At 58.8% G+C, this 19205-nt stretch overlaps 1 protein-coding gene across 2 annotated transcripts in view; it reads left to right on the top strand.

Annotated features, from left to right (window-relative positions):
* Positions 1–7685: 7685 nt before the first annotated feature.
* The window catches only part of SRF (serum response factor), a 37558-nt gene continuing 26038 nt past the window's right edge, over positions 7686–19205 (top strand). The window contains exons 1-2 of one of the 2 annotated variants that reach the window (XM_048842389.2): positions 7686–8369; positions 14673–14939. In XM_048842389.2, coding sequence (XP_048698346.2) covers positions 7851–8369; positions 14673–14939 — 786 coding nt within the window. In that variant the 5' untranslated portion in view covers positions 7686–7850. The remainder of the gene's footprint in view (positions 8370–14672; positions 14940–19205) is intronic. The other variant, XM_048842387.2, reaches the window with a different exon arrangement.

The raw sequence follows: 19205 nt of genomic DNA, 5'->3' as shown, positions 1-19205 counted from the left end.
CTCCTTGGCCTTCTGATAGGCCTGCCACCGTTCCTTGGCTTTCCTGGCACTGCCGCTGGCCCTTGTTGTACCCCATCTCCTGCCCCCCGCTCGGGGAGATGTCCATGTGTCTATGGCTGGTCTGTAGCTGGGCCCGCACAACCGCTTCTCCCCACAGGCCCCGGAGATCCAATATCTCCTGTCTGCTCCAGCTGGAGCGCATCTGGAGCATGGACCCAGCATGGTCAGCTGGGCAGTTGCACACAACAATGGAGAGCTGCTAGGTGTGCTCACCACGCTGGACATTTCCAAAATCTGCAGGGCTTTAAAGGTGCGGCGGTGGGAGACTTCTGATCTCCATGACCCTGGGCAGTGGAGTTCAGACTTGTGACCAGAGCAGTCACTGTCGGGCATTGTGGGACAGCAGCTGGAGAACTGTTAGTGATGACTTAGGTTACGCAGTGTCTGCACTTGTGCTGTCTCGACCTCAACACACTGACCACGGCTCAAGGCTGCTCGGAGAGGCAGCATTACCGTGTCGCTGCAAAGGGGCACTTGCGTGGGTGGGAGAGAATTTTAAGTGAAGACACGTAGGTGGACGCAAGGCAGCTTAAGGCGATAAAACGATACCTCTAGCTTCCTTGGACTTCGCTTCTCCCTGCTGCCTGAGCCACACATTGAGGCAGAGTCTCCATGAAATCGCTCTGTGTCTCAGACCCTGCCACGCCAAGCCATCAATACACACCTCTTCCCCAGCAGGACTGCAGCTAGGGGACCCATCCTCAGGAGAAATGACGGGAACCTCTCCACAGAATCCTGCCCTGCCCATGAGTCGGCCGCTGGGACTGCAGCACCTCGCGACCAGTGTATGGAAGACGGCCGGTGCACCCACAGGCATTACACTTGGTATGTGGAATAGTGCCCTCTGTCTAACGCCAGCACGCCGTCCCCGGGGCTCGGATTGCCAGGCCTGGCCCCGGACCGCACGTTCCCAGCCTGGGAAACTGTATTATGTCCATCGCTCAGAATCGTGAATGGATTGCACAGTCCGAGGCCCCGTCTAGGCTTTCATACCACTCGCACGGGGGTGGTAATGTTACTGCCTGGCAGGGAGGTACCAAGCAACCCCATCCTGGCCAGATAGCCCCGGAATGGTTCAGCCCCCTCTCCCTCTCCATCGGCTCCTGCAAGGAGGGAGGTGGGGGCAGGGCATGAGATGGAGTGAGACCGGGACACACGGCAATGGCAGGGGCTGTCCTGCCATGCAGCTCAGCCAGGCCAGCAGCCTGCCCGCCTCCCGAGCCAAGGGAACGTCTTGCACAAGCTACAATGGGCCAGGATTCTGCCCGCAGCTCAGGAATCTGAGCCTCCAGGAGCCTCTTAACAGCCTTGGGCAACTCCGGAGGCAGGCAGGAGTGACTGCACCTTGCTCGGACCCTGTCTGCCGCCCGGAAGGCCGGTGCTCAGCTAGGGAAGGGGCTCTCGGCTCTGCGCTCGGGCAGGCGCCTGCGTCCCGAGGGGTGAGGTGGTGAGCGGTTCACTCCCCTCCAAGCCCATGTTGATTTCTCCCACACTGCCCTGCTGCTGTTTCTCCCCAGGGAGTAGAGAGCAGCAGGCCCCCGTCCTCTCCAGTGCCATGAGATCCATGGACTTTCCTACAGCCCTGCCCACTGTGGGCCTTGTCCCGACGCCACTGCAGTCAACGGGCTCTGAGCCAGGATCTCTGCTGGGACGTGAATGGTGACACCAACCCCACAGTCACGTTGAGGCCTCAGTGTCTGGCATTTCCCATGTAACTCCAGGTACAGCCCCACACCTCCACTGGAAGGTCCAGCCCAAATTGACGCTCAAGCCTCAGCTTGTGTAAGACAGTGGGGTTCGTTCACCCCTTCTCCTCTGTGGGGCCCTATAAAGGGCTTCCTTGGGTGAGCAGTCCCAAGCAGCGCTGTGCTCCCCAGGGCCGTTTGCACTCATTCCCAAGCATGGCAGAGGGCTCCTTCTCCCCTGTGTCAGAGGGTTGGGTACCAGAAAAGGCCATTCCTACCTGCCTCTCCTGCTGATCAGACAAAGGACCCCTCCGCCCCTTTCCGAGGCTGCTTGGTCCCTTTCTCTTGCACGGGGTGAGGGAAAGGGGAGATTACGGTTAGCAGCGGTGGGAAAAGAACTAGCCTAGAGATGTTTCAGAGGAACAGCCGTGTTAGTCTGTATTCGCAAAAAGAAAAGGAGTACTTGTGGCACCTTAGAGACTAACCAATTTATTTGAGCATGAGCTTTCGTGAGCTACAGCTCACTTCATCAGATGTTTACCGTGGAAACTGCAGCAGACTTTATATACACACAGAGAATATGAAACAATACCTCCTCCCACCCCACTGTCCTGCTGGTAATAGCTTATCTAAAGTCATCAACAGGTGGGCCATTTCCAGAGAGCCATGCTCCAATAACCCCTCAGCCCCGGCTGGCTGCTTAGCCAGACCCAGGGGCGGTTCTCTCTTTCTCCAGGCAGTGATCTGTGGACTCAAGAGGAGCTCTCGCGTGGCTACCGTGAGGGCTCTGTCCCAGGCTGAGCTAGCCCTTTAAGAGGGTATCTTCAGCCTCACCTGTGCTGGGGTAGCCGGCCTCCCCAGGTGAAGGGAGGGAGACCAGGGCTCCTGTGATGGGAACATGTGACCAAGAACCAGCTCTGCTGGGCGATGTAAGGGGCAGCCTGAGCTCAGGCCAGGAGGGCTGGATGCGTTACTGCTGGCCCAGAGGCCAGCCTTGGCTCTCGGGCAGAGGGCCTGGGGAATGGGAGCCAGCAAAGAAGTCTGGGGGAAGTGTGTGTGTGTCCTGGTGAGTGTGATGGAGCTCAGCCAGCCTCCCTCCGAAAACAAGGGCGGTGGGTGCTGTGATTCCCTCTGATGTTATTGGGGTGGCAGCAGCAGGGTCAGATGCTGGAGGAGGTAAGAGCCTGTTACAAGCTCAAACTAGGGAGTCGGACAGTCCATCCTCTCTCTGTGCCCCCCGCCCCCATTGAACTCTCCTGGCCTCTCTTGGGAAGCAGCATCTCTGTTGCAGTCTCTCTTGTATCTGACCTGTTCCCTGTGGCCCACCCCCAGGGGAGGGCTGGCTTGTTCCCTTCCTCTGGTCTCTGTACCCTCTGCAGTCCCAGCCCTTGTCCTTAGAGTGGCTGAGAGTTATCCCACTCCTGCTCCTAGCATGAATGATACGTATGCTGGCTGTCCCCTCCTGCTGGGGCCCCTAGCTTAGGTTCTGTTGTGGAGCTTCCCATCCTATAGCACCTCTCCCTTGGAATACCCCTCCTCTCCCTGCCCCCCTCCCCTGACTGACGCTGGGAAGCCAGCCCCTCCTATCCTTCCCCTTCCTGTGCTAGAAAAAGGATGCAATATGGGGGTGACTGGTTCTGCTGAGTGGGGGAGGAATGGGACAGAGAGTTGGGGCCCCTACTTCCCCACCCCAAAGATAGCTGCTATCCTTGAGGATGCTGGGGGAAAGGGAACGGGGCCCCCTTTTTTGCTGTCTTTAGCTGGTTGTAGGGTAACTACTTAAGGCTCAAAGAAATAAAAGGACCTTGTGTGAAACACATGGGACGCGTGGGTTCTAGCTCCCCACCATTTTTAGGCATGATATGAAGCCATACCTTTGTATCTAGCTGTATAAGCCTTGGCATAGGAACTGCCAGGCTGGGTCAGAGCCAGGGCCCAGCTACTCTGATAGCCTGTCTCCACCAGTGGTCAGGATCAGCTGCTTCACAGGAAGGTGGGAGAACCCTGAGAGTGGACAGCTTCAGAATAAGCTGCCCACCCGGGGAATTTCTCCCAGCCCCCATCAGTTTGTGGCTGCCTTCTGCCCTGAAATGAGCATTTATGGCCCTTATTTTCATGTTGTCTATGGTGACTGTGGATGTTCCTGTGCATATTTGTGTCCAGTTGTTTGCTGAACCTGTGTATGCTCCTGGCCTTAGTGATATCTTGTGGTACTGAGTTCCACAGGCTAATCAAACGTTAAACCTTGGCATGACTTGGTGAAACAGGGATGTGAGAGGTTGCTGGACAATAGGAAGAGGAGGGCAGTAGCTGCTTTCAGCTCCGCTGATGGGCTCATGGCAGGTCTTTAGTACTGGAAAGTGCCGGCCCAACCCCCTAGGCATCCACTGGGGTGGAGGCAGTGTTTTCCCCAGGAATGGAAATTGGGGGAGGGTGTTCAAATTTACAGGGGGGCGGTCAGGGCCGATGAGGGGTGAGACCGTGAGGGTGAAGATGGGCTGTATGGCACCATAGTAAAAACTGAAAAATGTTTCATGACCATTTTATTGGATTTTAAAATCATCACACCAATTAAAGTTGGCTACTCAAGCCTTCTATGAAGCACGACATCTTCATCCTTCTTGGTGTCGTTATAATTTTGCACAAGTTGTTAATAAACTTCTTGAATGCAATGCGTTCATCTTTGGTGGCTTCTCGTGTGTCCGGTACTTCCAGTCCTTCAACTGATCTGCCTGATCACGTGAATGAACTAATGGGCATAAAACGGCTCCTTTCAAAACACAAAATTCTATTCAATGATGAAAAAGGATGCTCAATTGTAGCTGTTGTGACTGGGAGCAGCGAGAGATGAATTCCTACTTCTGTCAGCCCAGGAAACAGAGCACAAAGATCGGGTCGAGCCACTAGCGATGATAAAAAAAAGAAGTTGAAGTCAAATCTTCATTCATTCGTCGTATGATATTCCACTCTGAGTTCAAATTCTTAATTCTGGCCCGAGCACACGGCAGCCCCATGGCTGCTCGTGCCTCACTCCACTCAACTGTCAGTGTTTTATAGGACAGGGGTCTGTAAAAGCTACGTAGCGGTTGAGTAGAATCTAGAAGTTGCTGTTGTAGATTTTTAAGAATCAAGTCGGTGTACTTTTTCAGTTGTCTTAACAAACACTTCTTGTCCTCTTCACTTAAGGAGTCAATATAAATGCCTTCATTACTCAACTTCTGGGCTGAAGTCTTTGCTTCTTCCAGTACTTTTTCAATGGATAGCTCTCGGAGTGATCCAAATGTAGCTTCTGGACAAGCTTTGCTGGACAAAGATCTACTACTGTTGTAGGAGATGCCTGGATGGCATTGTTTAATGACCCAAGTGGTTTCAACAGTAGACTTACAAGAGAGAGAACGGCAATAGTCTTCTCTCAATGTAGTAGCAAAAGTAATCCACCAGCGTCACTACTTAGATCCATCCCATCTTGGTAGATACTTTCCAAAGCCAGTAATAATGGCTGGAGTAATTTTAAGACAACAGCCAAGGATGGCTCATGAGAAAGCCAGAGGGTTGTTCCAGGTAGGACTAATTTGAACTTCAGGCCCAGTGTATCTTCGATGTGTTCGAAGATATTCAGTCTTTTTGGACTCTTTTTGAAAAAAGAACATAATGAAGACATTACATTTATAGCTTTTTAAATGTCTTTTGAAGAGTCTGCAGCTCGTACTAGCGCAAGTTGGAGTAGATGGCCTCTGCAGTGTGTATAGGAGAGAACAGGGTTACACTTTTCTCTGAGCAAAGCTTGTGCTCCACCATGTCTTCCAGAGAAGTCTGCAGCTCCATCAAATGCACAAGCAGCCATCTGTTTGGGATCCAACTGACAAGCATTTAACTCTTCTAAGATGTGGGTTGTCACAGATGCAGCCAATCTGTCTTCTATAACTTGAACATCTAGAAATGCATCTACTGGCCTACCCCTGACATCAAGATAACGTACACAATGATTTAGTACTTGATGACCATTTGCATTGGTGCATTCGTCAGCCATGTATGCAATTTTTTTGAATGTGGTGAGAGAGTTCTTCACTTTTTCAACGGTTGAGTCTTTCACTGTTGCACCGCATGCATCTAGCCAGTCAGCTGAGTTTCGTGCAGAAAGACAGTGAGCATTTGCTGGTCTTGTTCGGAACCAGTGTTCAACTTCAGGATGAACAAGTGACAATGCCCTTAACACCGGCCCCCAGTTTGTAGTGTGTGGTATCTCTTGCTGAAACAGAAAGTAGGAGGCCACGGCCGTGTGTGTTCGCATGAACTGTGTTGTGGCTCCAGCATTCTTAACAGTCTCATTAACACTCACCGGTGTTGTCCTTGGTCAGTGGAGACTCAGAGTTCAGAGGTGCTTTCACGTGAGGTCACCTCCCAGGTGGGGGCAAGAAGGCGCCTCGCTCGTTCCTCCAGCTGCTCGCTGTTCGCTCTGGCCACTGCTGTTCGTTGTGCCACCGTTCACTCCACTGCTCTGTTGCCAATGGCCCTGCACTGTCACCTTCTGCTGCCACTGTGACCTCTGTGAGCTGGTCTCTTGAGGCTCTACCCAGCTCTCAGTGATTTCAGCTGAGCTCTCCGTGGGGGAACCACGCTGCTAGTGCAGACTGGGCCGTCTCTGCCACAGAAACCCTGTCCCACAGCAGGTCTAAGCGCTTAGACTTGATTATCAGTGATTTCAGCTGTAGTGGTCACTTAAAACAAAGACTATCTATGAAGCCTAATCAGCTCTGTCTTTAAACAGGGGAGACTCAGGCAGACTATCAAGCAAAACACCCTATCCTCACCCTCTCTCTTGATACCCTCAATCAGCAGAGGCTAAGTACAGTTCTACTGCCTTTACTCCAACAATAAGACCAACAACATTTCATTATGCCCCCTCCCCCCGCATTCAAGTAATTTGTAACCCAACCCCAGCCAAAATCTATCACTTGGGCAACACAGCTCTGTCTGCTGGATACCTAGGTAGATTAGGTGTGAATGTAAATACAGCCTGGCCCTGAAGCCTTTCCGGTCCCTCACTAGCAGTTCGGGAGAGCTCCTTTAGACTTTGCTTACAAATTATAATTTGAAATTATTAGGGTGGCCAACATCACTGAAATGAATGCACTGACATGGTCATAAACAGCGGTACAAGGAAGCTACTCTATGTTTCAAATCTATGATACTTTTTCAGATACACGTATGTTATCATAGCCCCTATATGCTTTTAAAGTCTGTATTAATGTTTCAATTTCAATTCAAATGTACAAACAATCACTAAATTGGCAACACTGCATGTAACTAGTTCACAAAACTGGTGGGGGGTGTTAGGGAAATTTGGGGGGGGGTTAAACACCCCCATAGTGGGGGTGTAGGGAAATCCCTGGGTGGAAGTGTGAGCGGGGTGGCTCCCAAGGCCAGAAGCCTTCACCAACCACTGGTGAGGCTGGGCAATAAACGGGGCCAAATCCCCTGCTGTCCGGATCCCGGGCCAGGGACTAGGAATAACCCAGGGCAGAGGCCTCCAGCCCCACTGCGCCTGGCCTGAGCTCCCCCCGCCCCCTCCTGCGCGACCCCAGCCTCTCCTCGTTCTGTTTCCGGCTTGGCCCGGCTCTGTCCCGGGCCAGGCCCGCGCTGCCGCCCCGCATGCGTGCATGGGGCTCTGGCCCTTTAAGAGCCTCCCTCTGTCCTCGGCCCCTCCGGCTGACGTCGAGCGTGAGCACAGCTCCCCAGGAATGTATGCAAATCAAGCCCCGCCCCCCTGGGCCAATGGGCAGCGCCGCGCGGTCCCCCCCCCGCCCTCGCCCAATGCCGAGCGAGGCCCGCCAGAGGGCGGCCAATGGGCGGGAGGCGCCGGCGCGCGCCATATAAGGAGCGGCTTCGCCATAAAAGGCAACATTGTATCGCTTTATATGGGGGGCCAGCGGCGCGCGGGCGGCGGGCCGGAGCGGATCCCTCTGTAGCGGGAGCGAGCGAGCGAGCGGGGCCAGGCCGGGAGGCGGAGGCGGGGGCCGGGCCGGAGCAGCCGGCGCGGGGCCCATGGCAGCGCCGGCCTGACCCGCCCTCGCTGTCCCTGCGCGGCTCGCTCTCCGCGGCACCATGTTACCCAGCCAGGCCGGGGCCGGCAACGGCGCGGCCGCCCTGGCCCGCGGCTCCGGCATGGCCCTGGCCCGGGCCGCCTCGGGCCGGCCGGGGGCCGGGGCGCCGCGCGGCGCGAACGGCGGCGGGGCGGGGGGCCGCGGCCCCGGCAACGGCGCGGGGCTGGCGGGGGCCCGCTTCGAGCGGGAGCGGGACCGGGACGCGGCGGCGGCGGCGGCGGGGGCCGGGCCGCTCTACAGCGGCAGCGAGGGCGACTCGGAGTCGGCGGAAGAGGACGAGCTGGGCAGCGGCGAGCGGCGCGGCCTGAAGCGGAGCCTGGGGGACGTGGAGCTGGGGGTGGTGGTGGGGCCCGAGGCGGCGGCGGCGGCCGCGGGCTACGGCGGGGTGAGCGGGGCCGTGAGCGGGGCCAAGCCCGGCAAGAAGACCCGGGGCCGGGTCAAGATCAAGATGGAATTTATCGACAACAAGCTGCGGCGCTACACCACGTTCAGCAAGCGGAAGACCGGCATCATGAAGAAGGTACCGGGCCGGGGGGCTCCGGGGGGCCGGGATCCGGGGGCCGGGGCGCGCCCGCAGCTCCCAGGCGGAAGGTGGGGCCGGGCTAGGAGGCCCGGGCCTTTGCGGAAGAGGGGCCCCTGCAGCCGCCGGGGGGCGGGAGAGGCTGGGGGTGGGGGGGGTCCTCTCGTGGGGTCACAGCGGAGGGTGGGGGCGGCTCTGGACACGGGGGGGGGGGCGTGCGCCCCCTTACCTGGTGTGCGAAGGCGTGTCTGGAGGAAGGTGGGGGCCCAGAGGGACCCCGGTGCGAGCCCCCAGGCCTGGAGCTGCGGCTTGTAAAGGTGCTGAGGGGGATCCCCTGGGAATATCCCCCACCCCCACCCCAGGGAGCCAGCCCCCAGGGTCAGATCGGGTTCCGGGCTAGGGAGCCCCTCGGGGAGGAGTGGGAAAGGGGCACTGGGGTGGCTGTCTTCAGTGACAGCTGGGACTTCTCACCGCTCCCCCTTCTGAAGCAGGGGCCAGAAAATGACTTCCCCTCCAAGACTTTGCTGAGGGGTCTGTTGGGCCAGATAAGGTCCTGGCATGGCTTTAAACCTGCGTGGGAGCTAGACTGAGGCTGGCATGCTGGTTGTTGGGGTGGAAGGGGGTGCAGAGTCACCCTTGTGGGATGGAGGCTAAGCCCAGTGTAGGGTTAATAGGAGGGGGTGGCTTTAGTGTGCTGAGATGGGAACACTGAAGATACTGAGAGAGATACTTGGGTGACCAGATATACTGATGAGCCAACTTGGGTGGCCCTTAGGCCCTACTGTAGTCAACATGATTGATGATGATAGTCTCTTGCCTCAAGGAGACCAGTCATATCACAGCTGGGCCAAGTATTGGCCGGGTACTAAACTGCCAACGTGCAGCGCCTAGGGAAACGTGTGTTAACTGTTGGTGACGTTTCAGGGCTCTCCCCAGATCATGAGGAAGGAAGATGTTTTTAAAGGTGTCTAAATCCTGTTTACACACAAGGGGCTAAGTAGTATTCAAAACATTGTTTAAGAAGGATTTGCGAACAGGATGTAAATCCCCACCAATTTTCCTATTCTAGACCGGCTGTACGCATGGGGTTCAGCGCTAACTGAAACCTTCTGAGAAAGGGAGGGTCTGTACCCCGTGAGAGGGGGTATGCTTGCCATACACACCCTAGTGCTCTACCCAATGTAAATGCTGACTGACCCAGCTGGGGAGAGCATTCTAGAGTCCTGACCGTTGCAGAGCTCATCTCGATATTTGGCCCAACTGGTCTCTTAGCATGTCCCTAGGAGTGACCGGATGGAGTTTTGTACTGTCCTAATAGATCCCCTCCCTCTGAGTTCGCACCCCCCAACACACTGAGTTATGCTTTGCTGCCCCCCCAAAGTGTTCGCCTAGCCACACTGGGCACATCTCTAGCTCCCTTCCTCGGATGTCAGTCCCTCTTGCCCATAAATCTGCTTGCCGGTTTCCAAACTCTTGACGTATTTTTGGTACTGAAGTCCAGAACAGAACATGTTGTTCCAGATGCGTTTCTACCAGAGCTGCAGGAGCAGGTCTGTTATTGTCTTGCCTTCACTTGATGCTCTCACATGTGATCTGTCCTACTCGGCAGACTTGCTTCCTAGCCTCGAGATCTTGACTGTAGCGAGACGGGGGAACAACCCAAAAACGCAGTATTGGTACTAAGGCAGTGGCCTGGCCTCTCTTGGAGAGGTACAGGGCAGACTTGGGAAGATGGGCTGTTGCTCTGAACATAATGGTGTGACCCAAGGGATTTAGGAGCTGCTCATCCAAACTGAGGGGTGAAGCACAGAGTGGGTCCCCCTCCTATCAGCTGTCTAGCATCTCCACTTGTGCACATGAAGGTGTGGCCAGCCAAGAGTTAGAGAAGCCTTAGGAGCTGGGATGAGAAGCTCTACGCCAACCCTGGTTGGCTAGCGACTCAAGGGCTCTGCCTAATGCAAGTCTGTGGCCAGCCCCGGGAAGGTCGTTGGTGAGCTGGTGTTACTGAATGGGTGTAAGGTATCACCTGAGTATGGCCGTCTCAGCCAGTCGGGCAGACAGTGCGCCGAGGGGCTGTGCTCGTCAGGACTCCAGTGTGAATCCCAATTCCCAGACTATACTGGGAAACATCAGCTTGGATCAAGGGCTCTTTGGCATCATCTCCTCTATCTCAAGGGCTGAGCTGAGCCAGTTGGGGTTTGAACCATTATTGATTTGAGCTGGGAAAGGGGGGTAAGCAGGGATGTCGCAGGTTTGCAGAGGAGACCCAGTTATTTAGGCTAGTCGGGACCAGAGGAGCTTCGGAGAGCCTGAGGCAGGCTGGGAGAACGGGCAAACGGACTCCAGCGTCAGGAAATGCAAAGTACTGGACGTTAGAGGGGGAAACTTGACCTGTTCGTACAGGTTACTGGGCTCTCCTATCAAGTGAGGAACGGGACCTGGGCATGATTGTGGGGAGCTCTCAAAACAATCTAAAAATCGGACCAGATAGCTGAGGAATGGGATGGAAGATGATGCCATTGTACAGGTCAGTGGTGCAACCCCACATGGGGCCCATGTATCGTTCTGCCTTCGTCTCACCCGGGAGGTTACAGAACAGAGCAGTTTAGAGAACGGTCAAGGGCCAGGAGGGCTCCTCTCTGAAGAGTGATTCCTTACTGCAGGAAGATGATGAATTAGAGAGGGTGTGACAAAAGTCGATAAACAATGAGTGGGGTGGAGAAGGGAGACCCTTGGCTTACCCAGGTTCAAAAGGGGACTGGGCATCTCTATGGCTATCGCGAATACCCAGGGTTGTCACGATAGATCCCTTCCAGAACTTTAAACCTTCTGCCTCAGGGCTTATGCCAGTCTCTGGATGTGACGATTCCCTGCTGTGTGCCGATGTGTCCTGAGAAACGCTGTCTGTGCAGGGCGCCTCTGGGCCAGTACAGTGTGATTTCCCCCCTGGGTAGAGGGGGAAGCTGCTGGAAGAGGGTCCTGGCAGCGGATGGGGGCAGAGAGCTGCCTGTGAGGGGCTGCTGTGCTGTGCCGTGGGTGTTGGGGGGTGTCTGGGAAACCTCTGCCGGGCCTGTAACAAACTGGGAAGAATCTGGAGCTGTGGCAGGTTGCCCCTGAGAACAGGGCGGTACCTTGCTGAGTGAGGAGAGTGGCCGGGGGCTGTACCTTTGGAAGCCAGCTGCTTTGATTCTGCAACCCTGAGGCATGCGATGATGATGCTGGGGATGGTCTGGGGTAGTGCACCTGACCGCTGAGTACCTCTGACAGCACCCCCTTCTCTTCCCTGGCTGTGGCCAGTGCCAGCAGGTGCTCTTCCCTGCATGGTGACATGCAGGGCACACGGGCAGGTGATGCCATCAGAGGGGCGGGGAAGGCGGAGTCGGCAGGCTCAGTGGAAGCAGAGCCAGCTGCTGATGTGACCTCCTTGAAGTGCTGCTGAACGGTGCTTTGCCCCCATGGGTGCCTTGCCGGGACCCCGGCATGGTCTCCTCTGGCTGGGGCTGCTCTGCACGGCTGGGGCTGTGCCGTATGTTGCTCTGTACGCGGCAGCGTCCGGGGCGGGGGGCTACCTCCTGCAGTACGGTGTTTCTTCCCCGCTAGCCTGGCGTGGCAGTCGTGCCGGTGTAACTGATCTGCCTGGCACGGATTTGTCGCTGCTCCCTGTGAGGCTGCACCAGGGATTGCCCTGGTTTGACCTGCTCCGAAGGCTGGGCAGCGGCTGCCTCTGGCTTATGGGCTGGGCTGCCCCCTGGATCCTTGGGTGCTCGTGTGCCTGGCCGTGGGCCTGAGACAGCGCTGCTGCCCCCGGGGCACTCTGGCGGGGCGGGCAGCTCCCCTCTGCAGGCTGTGGGTGCTGGGGGTGGGACAGGCCCTGTTCCTCTGGCCGGGACTGCGCTGGGGGCTTTCTGTCCCCTTCCCCGCTCTTGCCTGAGTGCTCTGAGCACGGTGGGGAAGGCCAGTGGCTCCCACCGGCTGAGTCCAGGCTAGCGCAAAGGCAGAGCATAGTGCCAGCCACTGCAGTCCCTCTGGGGAAAGCTCTGTCTGCCCGAGTGTTGCCAAAGCACCAGGAGCAGCAATCGGCCAGTTTCACCCAGGGGGTCAGTGTGCCCACTAGACCAGGTGGGCACCTGTCTGGTCCTTGCTCCGCATGCTGGGGCGGTGAGTTGAACTGTCCCTGGTCTGTCTCGCCCACTCTCTTCGGCCACTTCGGAGGCCGCCTGGGGGAGCAGGGGTCAGTGCTGGGCCTGGCCTGACGCTTCCGTGCCCTGGCAGGGTGCTGGTGCCGATAAGATCGACCGGGGAGCTGCAAACCCCAGCTAGGTCAGGGGAGTAACACAGGCCCCTGTCCGCGTGGCTGGGAATGGGGACATGCAGCTAGTGTGTTCGGATGGTGTTCCCTGGATCCTCTGCGGCAGGGAGGTGCTATTGGCCAGGTGACAAGTGCTGTACCCGGAGCAGCTGGGCAGCGAGGGGGCGGTGGCCAGCAAATGACATGGGGCTCTGTGCTGTTTCTGCTCTGGCCTGCTGACCTGGAGGAGGGATGGGCCCCAGCAGCCGTGTCTGGGTTGTGCTGGGTTTGGTGCGACAGTTTCTGCCTATAAGCACTTACTGGCCGGGTTTAGTGTTGGGAGCTCATTTGTGTGTACGCCGATGCACTTGCTCGTGGGACACTAGCTGAGAACTGCTCTGTCCCGCTGGCCCCTCGGCCCGGCCCTTGCCCCGCTGGCTGACTTCCATGGCAGCAGGATTTGAGGTGCAGGGCATGGCGGGAAGTTCTCTCTGCCACAGGGTGGCAGGACTGCATACCTGCTTGCTCTTGGGCCCCGTGTTACCAGAGAAGATCCCAGCCTCCGCCAGGAGAGATGCAGGCCAGACCCCCGCAGGTCACTGTAGGCCAGAACCCTGCTCGCCTCCATCCCTGGAGAAGTGAAGGGCAAGAAGATTGATGGCAGACATCCCTGGCAGCCCCGGCCCCGTGCTGTTGGGCTTTGGGAGTTTCCCGGGGAAGTGCAGGGAGCCTGTGCCCCGGTGTGCTGAAAAATCAGACAGGACCCGCACTGGGTGCAGGTCCTGCCCTGGGGGACAAGGGGCTGTCTCTCCCGGGAATGTTGGTGCTGGTCCTCACAGCGGGGCAGCCCGCTTCCTGCCTGAGCGGGGCTGACTGTCTTGCTCCCTCTCTGAGGCTGCCGGAGCTCTGGCTTTGCTGGGCAGGGCGGATCCCCCAGCGGCTGGCTGCAGCAGGAGGATTGGCTGGGGGCACTTGCGGCCTGGGGGGGTCTGGCTGGTTCGCGCCGTGTGGGTGGAGGGTTTGAAGCCAGGCAGCTCTGGTGGAGCCTAGCTCTCTGTTGCTGGGACTGTGCGCAGCCATGGGCAGGGGGCATTGGCTTGTTGCTGGTTAGGGCTGTGGGGGGGAGCCCAGAGGCCTCATAGGGCTGGTGCTGCTCAAACCCAGGGAGAGATGGGCACTGCCCAAGATCCTGGTAGCAATCTGGCAGTGGGGGAGAAATGGGGGCGAGGTTTGGACGAGCTCTGCCCATGGCCAAGCCTCAGGCTTGGTGGCGGGGGGCGTGCAGGACACTGCGAAGGCTTTGGCAGGAGCAGACAAGCAGTCGAGGCTGGTTGGGGACGCTGTGACAAGAGAGATAAGTGTGGTGGGGCGGTGCTGGGAAGGGTCCTGATACAGAGGAAGCCAGTAGGGTGGAACAGCCGGCCTGAGCGATGATTTGGGGGGCAGCACCGACATCCATGTGGCCTGGAGGGGGGCGAGGTGGGGCTGTCCAGCTGAGTTCAGCGGTGTATGGCTCGCAGGCGTGGGAGGAAGCAGTGGGGCAGGCTGGAGTTGGCCAAGGACTGGTCATGGCAGTGAGGACAAAGGGGACATGGCGGAGGGCTCGGGGGGACTTTGGGGGTTTCAGTGGCACCTACAGACCTGGACCCTGGTGGGGACCCCGTTGTGCCAGGTGCCATGCAGGGACATAGCTCCAAGGAGCTGGAAGGGGGCATGGGGATGGAGAGGAAGTGACGTGCCCAAGCTCACCCTGCAGCACCATGGCAGGGCTGGGTCTCCAGTGTCCCAGTCCTGTGCCCTGCCCATTAGCCGGGCTGCCTGCCTGGGCTCGGGGGAAGCTCTGGGAGAGGGTGAGGGTGCCTCGAAGGGGCAGAGAAGGCCAAGGCGTGGGATGCAGGGGGAAGGCAGAGGCAAGTAACGCTGGCGTCCCCAGTGGGGGCAACGCTAGCCCCGGCCTGTGGCTGTGCCCCACGTCGGGTGTCCATGACTGACCGGTGCTCTCTGCTGCCTTGCAGGCCTATGAGCTCTCCACGCTGACGGGCACTCAGGTACTGCTGCTGGTTGCCAGCGAGACGGGCCACGTGTACACGTTTGCCACGCGGAAGCTGCAGCCCATGATCACCAGCGAGACTGGGAAGGCGCTGATCCAGACGTGCCTGAACTCCCCGGACTCGCCCCCCAGGTCCGACCCCACCACCGACCAGCGCATGAGTGCCACGGGCTTTGAGGAGACCGACCTCACCTACCAGGTGTCGGAGTCCGACAGCAGCGGCGAGACAAAGGTAACCCCCTCTCCTCTGCGCTCGCGGGCAGGGCCTGCCTGTTCTCTGCCCGGCGCGGGGACCACCCTACCGCAGGGGTCAGCTCGAAGGCTCCTCCCCTGCCACCCAGACTGGAGAGCTTGCAGGGCCAACATGGGGCTGCCCGCTAGATCTTGCGGGGGGGCTCACCCCTGCAGTTCCCTGGCGTAGTATCCTGGGCCCTAGTCTGCTGGCCTGGGTGCTGGACCCCCTCCTTCACTCCCTGGCCTGGGCTGCTGCTGGCCCTGCTCCTGTGAGCTGGGTCCCCCTCCCTGTGGTGGGGCTGTGCCTCAGTTTACCTGGGAGCAGGAGCACCAGGCTCCAGAGGATAGTTTCCTGGCCTGGGCTGTGTTAAGCTCAGTGTTGCGGTCCCCTGCCCACCTGGGGCTCACTGGCTAGGAGCTACAGAGCCGCTCTCCCCTCAGTGGGGGTGGGGGCAGCTCGGAGAGGGCGGGGGGTGGGTGACAGGTGTCACTGCCCCTGCAGGCCCCCCCCCGCTCCCCCTCAGCCCCTCGCCCTGTTATCTCTCCTTCGGCGTCTCCATGCTCTCACTCTCATTGATAAAAATTTGATTCTGCCTCCATGGCCATATAAGGCCTGGTTTCCCTCGCCAGAGTCCCTGGCAGGGCCCCTCACATTCCTTATAAGCTGCAGCTGTCTCTTGCTTTGGTGCCGGTTTGGAAGGGGGCAGGGAGGACATGGGGAATGGAAACATTTGGCTGCCCGGGCTGTTCCTGCTCTGCTGGCTCGGGCTCTCGCTAGCCCTGCTGCTGGTGGCGTGCCGAGAACGTGGGGCCGTTGCTTTGCCCCTGGGGGCTCCGAGGGGCCTGCTTGCTGGCTGTCTCCCTCCTGGCTTCACGAGCTCCCCTGTGCTGTCCCCGTCTCCCTGCTGGGAAAGGCGCTGTCGTGGGGGGTTGCGGCACGGGGAGATGAGACATCTGGGGACATAGGCCCCAAGCAAGGGACCACGTGGTGCGAGGGGGGAGGGGGCTGGGCAGGCTGTGGCGGTGGCTGCCAGACCCTGTTGCAGGGAGATTGCCACCCTCTCTTTGGCACCAGTGTCCCCACTCCCCCGGTACTGGTGGGGGTCTCGGGTCTGTGGTATCTCTGCCAGCGGATCAGACCCCAGTGGGACCAGCAGCGGGGCGTTAGTCGCACCGAAATGGCTGCGCCCTGGGCTCGGTGGCCTCCAGCTCCATGGTGGGAAGGAGCAGGCAGGCTGTGAGGGCCCAGTGGGGTGCTGCAGATGCCCAGGCTCTTATGCTGAAAGGACCTGGGGGGCGGGGGCGTAGCTACCCCCTGCTGTGCGCTGGCTGAGCCCCAGTGGGGCGGTGGGTTCGGTGGGGAAGCTCTGCGCTGCATTGGGAGACTCCTGGCCCCCCCTCTGTGGCACTGGGGGTTGGGGGCAGCACACAGGGCTCGCTGGCCCCAGAGCCTTGGGCATCCTCTGCTGGGGTGGGAGGGGCTATTGGCACCGTCCTGAGCTGCGGCCACCCCGTTTCCGGCTGTCCCGTCTGCTCCCCTGGAGTCGGTGGCTTCCTGGCTCTACCAGCCACCCATGGGGGGTTCCAGGGCTCTCTGGACACACTACAGCCTGGAAAGGCGGAGGAATGGGGCAGCAGAAGCGGGGACCCTGCAGCTGAGCCCCTGGCGTGGGTGGCCTGGGCCCTTGCTTGGCTGGCAGGCTGAGGTGGGAAGGAAATCAAGCATCCGCTGGGATCTGCTAGCACTGGCAGTAAGGGGGGGCTGCTGCAGCACCCCGGCTCGGGGGTGGGGCAGTACGCAGCCTGTTGGCGTGCCGACCCACCATCTGCGGCACGGGGCAGCCCCCGCGCGCCCCAGCGCTTGCTTCGTCTCACGCCTCGTGTTCTGCAGCCTGGGATCCTTCCCCGCTGGCAGGGTGACGGAGCCGCACAGCGTGCCCAGCCCGACTCCCCAGAAGCTGAACTGGGACCAGAGTCCTGACGCCCTGCACCGCCACCTCAGGGCTGAGTCTCCATGGCCTTACGGTCCCTCGGCAGCTGAACTGCTGGCGCCAGAGGGGAACTGGCAAGCTGCAGCTGCCCAGCCCTGGAAAAGCAGAAGCATGTCTGTTGCGAGCGCTCACACTGCAGAGCTCGCGCAATTCCGAGAGCCCAAGGCCAGAAGGGCCAATTGTGCTCATCCCTCCTGACCACCTGTAAAGCACAGGCCAGGCAGCCTCCCCCAGCGACTCTGGCGTGCGGCCCAGAACGTCTGTTGGCGCTCGAGCCGGTCTCTGCCGAAGAGATCCAGTCACGATGTAAAGTCTCCAAGTGTCGGAGAATCCATGTGCCCAGGGTTAATGATCTTCGCTGTTAGAAGTTGACGTCTTTTTTTCCGATCTGAATGTGTCTAGTGTCCGCTTCCAGCTGTGGGATCTTTTCTGCTGGCGGGGTGGTCCAATCCCGCAAACACAGGCATCTCTTCCTCATCTACACACTTGTAGATAAACTACCTAGCTGGGCCTCCTTCAGTCTCTGGCTGTGAGAGGTGTTTTCAGACCATTCTCCTCCATGCGCCGTGCTGCAGAACCCCCTCCAATTTGTCCACATCTTTCTTTTCATTTGACGGGTGTACCCAGCGTCCGGTAACAATCTCCCCAGTGCTGTACATGGTGATGACCCCCATGCTTCCTACTTCTGCTTGATGTTCCTCTGCTTTGCAGCCAAGGATCTGTCACCATCTTTCCTACAGCGTCCTGGCAGTGGGAGCTGGCGTTCAGCCGATTACCAGCCGTGACCCACCCGTAAGTCCTGTTCAGAGGTGCTGCGTTCTAGAATAAAAGCCTCCGTCCTGGGGTTTTGCTCCTCACACGTCTGATCTGGTGTTGGGCTGCATTAACATCCATGTCAATGGAGCCGCTTTACCAAGCGATCCCGAACGCCGAGTATCCCGTTGCCGATTACCACCCACCAAGTTCTGTCGTCTGCCACGTGTTTCCGACAAGGACGTCGGATTTTCTTCCGGACTATTGATAAAGATGTAGAATAGCGCTGAGCTGGGTACAGAGCCCCATGGGTCCCACTGGGAACATCCCCAGCTAGTTATTTTCTGAGCGCTGTCAGGAATCTGGGTCTGTGGGCTGCATGGAGGGTTGCGTTGGCTTCCGCCAGTCGTGTGGCGCTGGGTCTGTGGACGGGATGTTCGCTTATCACCTGGCCTTGTGATCTCGTTGGAAACGACAGCTGGCTTGTTTCCCACGTGATCCTGTTGACTGGCATTAATTAAGTTGCCCCCCTTCAATTCTCTGCTGATTGATCCCAGCTCCAGCTTTTCAAGGAGTTTGCCCAGGATTGATGCCAGGCTAACCAGCTTTATAGAGCCCTGGGTTCACCCAGTTTGCCCTGGTATAATGTTGGCACAAATTAGGGGGTTTTGGGGCCGATTCTCTGGCACTTGTGAGCGTTCCTGGGTGCAGCGCAGGCCGGCTTCCAGCGGCAAGCGTGTGGGAGATTTGTGTGCTCTTTCAGTCTCCAGCCCCCTCGCTGCCCCCAGCGGTGGGCCAGCCTGAGTGCAGGTCGCAGCGGAGGCTGAGATGCTCCCAGGAGACAGGGGTGCTCTGTGGCAGCCAGCTCCATGCTTGTGGCTACACAGACCCGGGGAGGCTGATGGAAAGCCCCAGCCTGGAGTGCGTCCTGGGGCTCTCTGCAGTCACAGGCCCTCCAGGGAGCTGGGCTCCTTCTCAGCACCTTTCTGTGCTGTTGCTGGAGGGGCAGCACCTGGGAGTGGCGGTGGGGACGGGCGCTGCAGTACGGTGCCGGGGATGGCCGAGCCCTCGCAAGCACTGGGCTGGCGTATTCATGCCAAAGCGAAGCAGGGAGTGGGGTTGGTTAGTGCGGCAGAGGTCGGAGACGGGGGCAGGGGCAGTGCCCTGAGGTGCTCGGGCTGTGGGGAGGGTGCTGGGACTCCTAGCCGGGGGCCGCTCAGGCTGCTCCAGGAGTCTCTGGCTATCGGCTGACTGACCGGGGAGGCCAGTCTCTGCAGCCTGACCGCTCCCTCCACCGGGTGCCCGGCTGCACTGAGGCGTGGTGGGTCCCTGCTGCTCTCCCCCTTCGCCAGCCTCCATTGCCTCTGGCAGTGGGCAGACTGGAGAGAGTCCACCAGAGAACGGTTAGAAACCCTGAGCAAGGAGGGAAGGTTACCGAACTGAGCATGTACTGAGCCTCGAGAAGAGAAGGCTGCGGGGGGACCTGATAAATCTTTGAAGATGCCAAGCACTGCTACAGA

This window comes from Caretta caretta, chromosome 3, assembly GCF_965140235.1.
Source record: "Caretta caretta isolate rCarCar2 chromosome 3, rCarCar1.hap1, whole genome shotgun sequence".
Lineage (NCBI taxonomy): Eukaryota > Metazoa > Chordata > Testudines > Cheloniidae > Caretta > Caretta caretta.
The sequence above is the reverse complement of the archived record's forward strand: the minus strand, read 5'-3'. Positions and strand labels throughout refer to the sequence as shown.